Source organism: Clinocottus analis, unplaced genomic scaffold, assembly GCF_023055335.1.
Source record: "Clinocottus analis isolate CAN_PGR_092001 unplaced genomic scaffold, fCliAna1.0.p SCAF_16, whole genome shotgun sequence".
NCBI lineage: Eukaryota > Metazoa > Chordata > Actinopteri > Perciformes > Cottidae > Clinocottus > Clinocottus analis.
The window spans coordinates 2,019,825-2,030,847 of record NW_027175887.1 but is presented as its reverse complement, the minus strand read 5'-3'; the positions used below and the strand labels follow the sequence as shown (position 1 = coordinate 2,030,847).

The 11,023-nt window shown below is 47.6% G+C and overlaps 1 protein-coding gene across 7 annotated transcripts in view; it reads left to right on the top strand.

Moving 5' to 3' along the window:
• The first annotated feature begins 2,046 nt into the window (after nucleotides 1-2,046).
• caskin1 (CASK interacting protein 1) overlaps nucleotides 2,047-11,023 on the top strand; it is an 85,419-nt gene continuing 76,442 nt past the window's right edge. For 6 of the 7 annotated variants that reach the window (XM_068578007.1, XM_068578013.1, XM_068578012.1 and 3 more), the window contains exon 1: nucleotides 2,048-2,887. In XM_068578007.1, the coding sequence (XP_068434108.1) occupies nucleotides 2,794-2,887 (94 nt within the window). In that variant the 5' untranslated portion in view covers nucleotides 2,048-2,793. Of the gene's footprint in view, nucleotides 2,888-11,023 lie in introns of all 7 variants that reach the window. The other variant, XM_068578006.1, reaches the window with a different exon arrangement.

The following is an 11,023-nucleotide window of genomic DNA, read 5'->3' as shown; positions in this document are numbered from 1 at the left end:
TGTGCTCTTCTTTCTCTATTTGTCGTATGTAGAGTATACACAAACTATATGCAAGTTTGTGGAGAGATTTTTTTTGTAAAGGCACTAAATCTATAAAATGTAAAAGCCTATGTGCTCTGATATGTCACCTAGAAATAAGGAGCTTATAGAGAATATTTAGCTTAGCACAAAGAGACCAAGGGGAAGTCCGTATGGTTCTTTACATTTACCTGGGAGCAGTAATGATCTCACACATCGAACTCTTGGCAAGAAGCAGAATAAATTAACCCTAAACCTGTATCACTTTAAATGCAGTAATTACAGAAACATAAGAATATGAAAATGTAGCTAAAAGATGTAACTAGAAGAGCAGCGGTTCTGTCGCCTGTCCCGTGCCTTGACGACAGAACTCTAAGCCTTAAAGATATTAACATGATGGGAAATTACCATTTCATTTCATGACAATAGCTGATTCACGGTTTGTACAAAAAGGCTTTCCAATTGTAGCCACTTAAAAGCGTCAGGTGCAAGGAATGTTTGAAAGCCGTGTGCTGTTGGCTTATCTGACATGTCCACTCATCAAGCTACATGTCAATATTGGCTGTGAAACCATTTGTTTTGCACTGATTTGTTGGCTGGTGTTCCTTTCTGCCAGGTGTGAGACGTCGGCCATCAGACATATGGGTTCCTGTAGGAACGCTGATGTCTTTTAGCCACGCGAGTTAGGTGGATTTAGGGCTAGCAATGTGCAATGTGAGTCGCTCAGCCTAGCACTTTGGTCCAGACTGAACTTGTTCTTTGCTAATTAGGAAATGCTAAACGTGTGTGTGTGTGTTTGTTTGTGTGTGTGACGGTAAGTATAATGCAGACGCAACCGCCGGTTCTGACGATTAAAGCTGGTACGAAATGCTCTTAAAACTTGTGCTCCTTTTACTGGCCATCAGGGGGCGACTCCTCTGGTTGTAAATATTGTAAACTTGAGTTTATGGTCTCAAACTTTAGTTTCAAGTCTTCTTTAATACAGCATGATGGTCATTTTGTAAATTATGGTCCATCAAGAGTCAATTAAACCTTAAGGGCAGAGCTTACTGTGAATGACAGGTTGCTGCCGCTTCCAGAGCCGTATGGCATCCCTACGCACTCTTACGCTTTCTGAATATGATACATTTCATGTAGTTAGCAGTTAACTTTACAGCTGTGAACGTAGCAGTTTCCTGCGTGTGTGTGTGTGTGTGTGTGTGTGTGTGTGTGTGTGTGTGTGTGTGTGTGTGTGTGTGTGTGTGTGTGTGCGTGTGTGTGTGTGCAGTTTAGCCTATTTTAAAATTAATTAAATGCTACAATTCGCAAAGACCCGAGCTGAAACTCCACATCTTGCTATCTGTTGATAAAAAGAAGTTAGCAACAACTTTAGCCACAGGCTATCAAAGGGGCGGGTGGGGGACCAGTCCTTTCTCAGAGTTTTGCTAAATGCTATATATATATATATATATATATATATATATATATATATATATATATATATATATATATATATATATATATATATATATATATATATATACTTGTTATAGTATAGTCAAACTAACCTAACTCTGACATCCCTTCGGAGGATGGAAAGTAGGATCTAAGTGAAGCTAAATACAGTCTGATAAAACTCAGTGGAGCCAATAAGAAGAACACATTGATTATTTTACTTCATTGGCGGCTTAATACATCGATGCAGCTCCTGTGTGTGTGTGAGAGAGAGAGAGAGAGAGAGAGAGAGAGAGAGAGAGAGAGAGAGAGAGAGAGAGAGAGAGAGAGAGAGAGAGAGAGAGAGAGAGAGAGAGAACCAGGGAGATGAAGAAAAAAGGAGGCGGGAGAGCAGCTTGCTCCTGGTCCGCCCCCAAGTTGAAGCACGAGCTGTTTAGCGGTACGAGCTGAGCCAGCTGTAGAGCGCGCGGACGCGTGTACGTGCAACCCCCCCACACCCACACCCACACACACCCCCACCCCTCCCACTACCCCCACGCGGAGAAAAAAACCCATTACCAAATACAGAGCCCGAGCGCACGCGGAGCGATGGCTGCAGCAGCAGCAGCAGCAGCAGCAGCAGCCGTGGATTGTGTTTACGACGCAGAGCTCACGAGAGCGGCAAGACCTCGCGCGGAGCGGACCCCGCGTGCACCCGCCTTTTAAAAACGCACAATCCCTTTTATGCGCCGCGTCTGCTCGTGAGCCCGCGAGGCCGCTCGCTACATCAGTCCGGTTGTAGTTTTTGTGCGTGTGTTTTTTTTTTGTTTTTTTTTACGTCTCCTTCCCTCAGCAAGACTCGGCGGTTCTTTTCTTCGGAGCGCAGCTGCAACGGGAGACCCATCAGCCTCCAGCCGGGACCACAGATGAGGAGCGCGAGCCAACCGTGGAACCGGGGGGAACCCTTCATCTTTACCTTTTGACTGCTACGCACGCGACGCCTGCGCGCTGATACTGGAGATCTAGACCGGACCCGTTAGTCCGCCGGTCCGGTGCTCGAACCTGCGGCGGTGCACTGAGCAGGGAGAACCCGAGAGCATCCCTCCATTCCCACCTCGTCTACCCTCCCCTCCCTCCCGCGCGCTCTCCCTCTCTCTCTCTGGCCCCATCACATGCCAGAGCTCTAGCGGGGGTCTCGTCCAAAGTCAGGGAACCAGGGGGGCGAGGGAGGAGGAAGAGGAGGAGGAGGAGGAGGGAGGCTGGCCGCGGCAGACGCAACCCTCCGCGCGCTGAGGCTGGGCTGAGGCTGCCGCCGTGTTTTTGGAGGATGCTGCGGGAGTAAGAGCGGCCTCCGAGCGGAAGATGGGGAAGGACCAGGAACTGCTGCAGGCGGTGAAGACCGAGGACCTGCTCACCGTGCAGAAGCTGCTGCAGAGGCCGCGGCCGGGGAAAGCAAGTAAGGCGTCGTGTTCTGGTCCTCACAGCTGGAGTATCTTTATTTAAATACAACACATCACTGCGCGTTGTGTGTGACCAGGTAGCAGGTGTTCCTCACACGGCTTCGCTGGCTGTTTGCTTTAAGTACTAGGCCTGACATCATGATGATGATGATGATGATGATGATGGTGTGTGTGTGTGTGTGTGTGTGTGTGTGTGTGTGTGTGTGTGTGTGATTTGAGAGATGGAGAGAGGAATGGGCTGTATGTATCGGGGTGCATCAGAGAGGATTAGTGGTGTGACTGGAGACTGACAGCCCATCCTGAGACCCCCGTCTGTGTGCACTGCAGCAGAGAGAGGGGTGGATGGAGGGAGGGTGTGTGTGTGTGTGTGTGTGTGTGTGTGTGGAGAAGGGGGGGATGTGTGACCCTGTCTCACCGGAGAGAGACGACGCCAGTGGCCTTGCGTTGGGTTCAAACGTCATGTTCAATGGCAGTGCAACACGAGCAATAAGAGCTGTGTGTGTGTGTGTGCGTGCGTGTGTGTGTGGGGAGGGTGGGGGGTGGGGGAGGGGAAGGGTGGGAGGGGGTGCGGGTGCTCGGCTCCCTCTAATTGTTTATCTCTGCAGGCAACGCACTGCAACGTCCAACTGTGCTTCACTTCCACAGCCCACTCTAATGTGTGGGCAATAAAGTGACGCCAGAGATGGAGAGTGAGGTGTGTGTGTACGCGCGCGCGTGTGTGTGTGTGTGTGCACCCACACGGATACCTCCACTGACAGATAACTGGCTGGTCAACAGACGGGCAGCCATGTCGACATGCTAATGCAGGTAAACACGGGTTTAATTAGGTAAATGAATGAAGGCTCCGTTCCATTTGTTACAGCCTCCGGACTGGAGCCGGTGTCCCCTGTGTGCCCGTCAGAGTGGCGGCATGTGGAGAAAGGTCTCCGCGGCGGAAATGAGTTCAGTCGGGCAGGTTTTATTTTTTACAGCGGTGCTCAACACGCCGGGGGGGAGAAGGTTTCAAACAGCAGGTGGGCCTCATTTGAATGAAGTGTGTGTGTGTGTGTGTGTGTGTGTGTGTGTGTGTGTGTGTGTGTGTGAGACAATGGACCCCGGACTTTGGCGATGCTAATCATTGACACGGAGTAACATCGAGCCTGAAGACGGTCCTCACCGAGCTCCTCGTTTTGAAGACCCCGCTCACCCACACACAGGTGTTTTCAATTATCCCGGCTAATTAGACCCCTGCCACACCTGTGAACCTGTAATTGAGTCTTTTATGTACCCATAAAAAGACCCGACCAATGGATTCGCTGGTCGAGCCCAAAAAAAAAGTACTAAGAAGAAGGCAGCGGGTAACGCAGTATCCTGACAGTATATAAAATGGAGAATCTGTGGGGAGAAAATATTTTTAAATTTCCCTCTGTCTCCTTTTGGTGCCATTAACAGTGCCCGAAAAAAAACAACCAATCAGAGGAGAGGAGTCTCTGACGCAGCTGTCAATCCCAAACTTTCTAATTTGACAGCAAAAAGGTGCATTAAAATGTTACTGAAAAACAACTGAAATACAGTAAATGACAGTTCTTCCTGAGCGGTGATTGACAGCTGCGTTCAGAGGCTCCTCGGCTCTGATTGGCCGCTTGTCTTCGGCCGTGGTGGAACCTCTCGAATGCCACTCGGATCCCTAAAAAGAGGCAGAAGAAACAAATTTGTTTTTTTGGTCACAGATTATCTGTCTCATGCGGAGTGCCAGGATGTGACAGTTTGAGCAAATATGACACAAAGCTATTCTTGATTAAAGTTCCCAACTGCCGCCTTAAAGTGTTGAAGCGCATCGAGAGACAACACGGAAGGAAAATGAAGAAATCGTTCCAGATCTGAGGAAGAAAAATATATCAGGATATTGTTTTTGCTTGCTTTACATTTCTGGGCCGAACTGGTCATTGAATCTGACATTCAGGCCACAGAAAACATCACTTGTGTTGCGTGAGTAAGCTACGTTGTGTGTGTGTGTGTGTGTGTGTGTGTGTGTGTTTGAAGTGCAGCACATGGCCTTCAAAGGGTTTGCAGGAAGCAGCAGGGCGCGCTGCGTAGCCGGCAGCCGGCGAAACACTGGAGCCCGGTACAGGAAACCCCTCGGATTAAAACGTAGTCTGCAGACTCTCTCGGGCGAAAGACAAGACACGCCTTCCCCCCGGAGGAAAAAAACAACACAGTCGGTGGGGTCCAGCATCATTCGGGATGAGCCTAAAAATAGTGTCGGCTGTGGAAATACATTTTGTGCATGAGCACGTCACAAAGCAACCTTTAGGCCTCAGTGAAGGGCACTACTTCCTCTTTGAAGCCCCCTCTCTGCTGGCTCGCACATCGCATGAGGACAGGTGTGCCTTACATATGGCTGCTTAGTTCATTATAATCTGTTATGGTCGCATAAAGCACGACATGCTGTAGTGAAGTAACCCCCGAAGGAAACAGTGCTGTGTCTCGGGAGGACTTCAGGCTCCATTGAAGAGTCTCTCATGCTCTGGTACCGATAACAGAGACGCAGGACCCGGGGTCGCGTTGCGGGTCGTCTCGGCCCGCGGCAGAGTTTCCTCGGTGGACCATCATCCAACCAGATGGTGTCCTTAAAATCTTAATATCACGAGGGGGCGGTGAAAAATGCTTTGTGCATTTCTGTAGGTGTTATTGAGGTACTTTAAAACGCACTTTCTCTCCATTTATACTTCTACTCCACAAAAACTCCACTCTTTGACTTCAATATATGGTTATGACAACCATTTATTCTTTTTAACGACTTATCGTACAATATGTGCACATGACCTCGATTACTTTTACGTTATTGACTACATGTCAGATGTATGACGTGACAGCGATCATTGTTATGTTTTATGGAGGTATTGTAGGATATATATACATGACCTTGATCTTTTTTATGTTCAATAAATGTATGATTTGACCCTTTATGTGTGTTTGTTTACATTAAAAGTGACCAACAGTTGAGCCAATAAGATGCAAGAAAAAACATAACGTGGACATTGCACATGTTTGATAATGGAGTACTTTTTATTTATTGTTTCAGGTTATGGGCTTTTATTTCTTTTATTTGATAATTTTTGCATTATTATGCTATAATATTATTGTCAGTGGCACAATATGGTCTCATGACAACATTGTTTATGGCAATTATTTCTGGGACAATATATCGTCCAATTAAATCTGTCTTGACAGCCTTATTCACACTCCACTTCATGTCTCCAGGTACTTTACAGACTAAGATTTGACATAAAAAAACATGTTACGATATTTTGAAACATGCTACATTAAGACAAACTCTTAGTGTGTTTGTTTCTCATATTTTATTGTACATTTTTTAATTTGTTATTACTTATTTCTGATAGTATTAGACTGTATTTATTATCACACACCATTTACTAAGCCACATTCCTGAAACAGCACACTATAATAAACCTTCTCATTTACATTTTTTGTTCATTTAAAATATATTCTTTTCGGGTACAAACTCCCTTTCACCTTCTTTCCTTCCCCGTTCACTCCCAGATTCACCTTGTTGAGTCAAACTGAAGATGCCCGATGTCTTTATTGTCATGAAGGAGCTGGTGGTGCCTTCAGGGTCTCTGTGTGCGTCTGCATACGACAAGACCAAATTATTGATGGGCTTTGAACTCGACGTATATCAAAGTCAAGCTCACGTCTTATCTCAAAGACACAATGAGTGCAAGTGGGGGAAAAAAAACAGTGCCATGAGAACCGCTTCAATCACGCAATCATACGCACACACGTGCACCCGGTGAAGGAATGCACTGCACCCATAATGTATTCCACTCTATTGAGCCCGAAGGCCTGTGTGTGCACGTGTGGGGGCGGATGTGGGTGGATGGGTGAAGGTGTGTGTGTGTGTGTGAGAGAGAGAGAGAGAGAGAGAGAGTTGAATACATTTGCGACAATGCTCCATAATACAGCAGCGATGCCCCTAGTGGACGCCGGTGAAATAGCAGGTATTTGCCCCAAATGGCAATGGTAAGAGAAAAGCTCAATGTGGGGGAAAACAGTAAAAGAAAATCATTTTTAAAAAACCCGCAGGGCTCTGAATTGAAGGCCTGATATAGAAAATAATCCATGATTATTCCTATTTGTTGCCGTGGAGTCAGAAGGTTTCAGTTGGTTTCAGTGGGGATGCTTTTGCCCCTCGGCTCCAATGTTTACGACAGATTTATTACAGGACATGAGCTTGAACCCCAACAACAACAAAAAGAGACTCTGTTCTGCAGCGTTGGTCTCAGCGTGAGCAGCAGCGTCACCTGACTGTATTCTGTATGTAATACAGAATACAGTCAGGTGACCCTGCTGGCCATCAATCATGCATCTGGCCTCTAACGACACGGCCATCACTCCCCAATAAAGTCTTAACCGCCCGCCGACACCGCCAACAACCCTTTATGGCTCCTTTTTGAGGCCGGGCCTGTAACTGCCTCTTCTGTGACGTTTGAAGTGCCATCTCTCTCTCTCTCTCTCTCTCTCTCTCTCTCTCTCTCTCTCTCTCTCTCTCTCTCTGTCTCTCTCTCTCTCTCTCTCTCTCTCTCTCTCTCTCTCTCTCAGACAAACATCAGGGATGTGTGACGCTCGGCCGATGCTAACGCAGACCTGTTTGTCATCTCGCATTAAACACAAAGCTCTCGGGAGTCTGGAAGCTTTGTGTGTGTGTGTGTGTGTGTGTGTGTGTGTTTGTGTGTGTGCGCGCGTGCACAGCGATGTATATGTATGTGACTGAGAAGGCAAGATAGGATTTAGAGCGTGTGTGTGTGTGTGTGTGTGTGTGTGTGTGTGTGTGTGTGTGTGTGTGTGTGTGTGTGTGTGTGTGTGTGTGTGTGTGATAGGCTCTGCCCTGACACAACTCATTCACTCCTCAGGCCAGATTTACAGTCTACTCATTCACACACATTCACCTGCATCACACACACACACACACACACACACACACACACACACACACACACACACACACACACACACACACACATACAGACACATCTGGCACCATCTGGAGAGTCATCATCAGTTTGCTGTCACTCAGCACCCCCGTCCCATCCCTCTGCACATGGTTGGTGTGTGTGTGTGTGTGTGTGTGTGTGTGTGTGTTGTGTGCATGTGTGTGTGTTGTGTACACAGGGAGCAGACCTTGAGTGTGACCCGAGGTCTGTGTTTGTTGATGGGGCTGTTTCGGTGTCTGTGTGTCACAGCGGTCTGCTGTAATCTGTATCGATAGTTGTTTATTGCGTGTCGTTAAAAGGCTGTGTGTGTGTGTGTGTGTGTGTGTGTGAGAGAGGGGAGGGGGTCGGGGGGGGCGTGGTACAGCAGTGAAACGATTTGGGATTTAACCCTTCGGCTCAACGTTTGCACTGCTGCGGGAGACCGACACATGCTGTCCTCTTTCCTTTCCTTTAGAGAGAGAGAGAGAGAGAGAGAGAGAGAGAGAGAGAGACTAATGCCTGAAGACCATTCTGGATTACCCCCCCCCCCCCCCCCTCCAGTCTTTCTCTTGCCCCCCTCATCCCTCTGTGTAGATGCATGAGGATGCAGAGGAGCAGAGAGATGATTGCGTCCACGCCACTGCACATTCACAAAGGAGCGGGCGAGCAGAGAGGCGGCTCTGCACTCTGTCAGCCGGAGTCTTCCCGTTGGTTAACTCTGCTGCGTCTGCAACTCCTGAGAGGAGCCAGGTGTGAAGACGCTCGGGTTTATTCAGTGGGTGTGTTTATATCATACAATAAGTGCACACAATTGGATTACGGGGAGATAAAGTGCGTGATTCATCGTGTTATTGATGGAAAGGCCACATAATCCGTGATCCAAAATAATCCGTGATCAATAAGCCGATGTAAACCACAGCAGCTCTTTTGCATCGATCGGAGACACTGCGATGCTTCGTTTATGGAGATCTGTATCCCGGCCAGGAGAGAGACAGAGACAGAGAGAAAGTATGCAGCAAAAATGATTAATCATCTGATTATTGAGTTTCTTTTCTTAAAAACAGTTTGACGAGAATTGTTTAAGAGAGAGGAGCGCTGGCTGGCTTACTTCACTGCATTTTTCCTCCAAAAACATCATCACTCACCTCTCTGCCGACTGCCTCCGCGATTGAATTACGGAACAGATGGAGATGGAGAGAGAGAGAGAGAGAGAGAGGGAGAGAGGGATGGAGAGCGAGAGAGAGAGAGGTGGATGGATATTCTTGCTTTGAGGAAAACGCGGCGGTGAGAGGAGTTGTGGAAGAGAAGGAGATAGAACGAGGGAGATGTTTTTGTGAGCAAGTTGATATCCTATTAGATGATGTGGCACAATCGTCTTTTCCTGGTTTGAAAAGGCAGCATTTCAGTAAAACTGATGTGTTTTGCTCTGTTATTGGCCTTCACCCCGCATCATTCATCATTACACCCACATTGAAAGCGCCCACATCGAGGCGTATCAGACGTCGTCTCCACGTCGCCCAGCCGGAGGCCGATGGAGGAGGGGTGTGGGAGGAAAGAAGAAGGTGATGAAACGAAGCGATAGCTGAGCAGACTCGATTCCACCTCACCTTTTTTTTTTTTTTCTCGGATCGCAGACATCAAGCCTCTCTCGCTCTTTGTGTGTGTGTCTCTCTCTCTCTGCTCAATGCACTGCACCAAAAATAACACCCACATAGTTTCACGGGTCAGTGGCAAGTTCAGGGAGAATAAGGGAGAGGAGCGGAGCAGGGAGCAAGGAAAGGAAACGACGTGAGGGGAAAGAAATAGGAAACGGAAAGGACAGGACGAGACCGCGAAAGAGGGAAAGGGGCCAGGAGAGGAAAGAGAGGAAAGGAAAGACACGTCCAGACAGGAAAGACTGCGTGTTGGCACTTCAGATTTTCCAACCTATCAACCAAATAACCCAGAACCATGAAGCTGTCAAAACGACACCTGCGTTCGATCCTTTTTGTGCCCGGATCTAGAAAACAAAGATCATTTGTGAGGTTGTGCCTGCAGCCAATCCCTGCGAGTGTTTTCGATGTGTCATGTGATTGGCCCGCAGCAGAAGCTACAACGCACACACACGTCTACACACGGCTCTGAACACAGAGACGTCTGAGCCGCCGGCTACGAGCTAGCGGCGCTAAATAACGGCAACGGTGCTGGAGGCAATCAGCTAGCTAGTGACACACACACACACACACACAAACACAAACACACACATATTGCTTTCACAATAATTAAATGAAGTACTATTAGTGTTGCTGTTGCTTTTGGGGTAATGGTTTAGTATCACTGGCATTACCAATAAAAAGTGGAAAAGCGAAAGAGAGAGGAAGGAAAGGAAATGCAGTTGAGGAAGCGGAGGTGATAATAAGGAAAGAGGAGCTAAGGTGGGATGGAAATGAAAAAGTATGAGTGGTATGAAGTGCTATGAACATATTCTGCTCTGTTCTGTTGGAGCAGATTAGGAGGACGAGAGTGGTTTAGTCTGGATATAAAGACCACCCGCAAAATGAGAAGGGCGGCGGGGCGGGACCTCCCGCGCTCAATCAGAAAGATTATAGAGGTGGCATTAACCACCGACTGTACTGGCTTCCACACACACACACACACACACACACACACACACACACATAACTCCCCCACAACAGAAGACTGGCACAGAGAGGTACAGACTGTGTTTGAATTCACATTATATGCGTGTGTGTGTGTGTGTTTTGAGGTGGAAGTCAAGCATTGTCGACAGTGGGCAAAAGTTGACACACACACACTCAGTAACACACTCGCATAATCCTCTGCAGACACGAACATTGATTCTCGAAGTTATGAGAAAAGAGACAGACGGCTGCGCCTCGTCATATGAGATTCTTTATGTAACTAATACAGTAGCTGGATGTGTGTGTAGGTGTGTGTTCGCATGCAGACGTTTGTGTGCGTGTGTTTGTGTGTGCGTCTCAGCAGCTGCTGCAGAGAGCCACTGTGCCTTGTGGGATCTTTCCACTCACGCCCCGAATTCATAACATTGAGTGTATTCTTACCGCTTCAAATTAATGTTTGAGCAGCTAATAAAGGCAGGAAATTATGCTTTTTTTCCTTCTTTTCCCCGCAGACTCAACCCCTAAACTTAAGCTAACA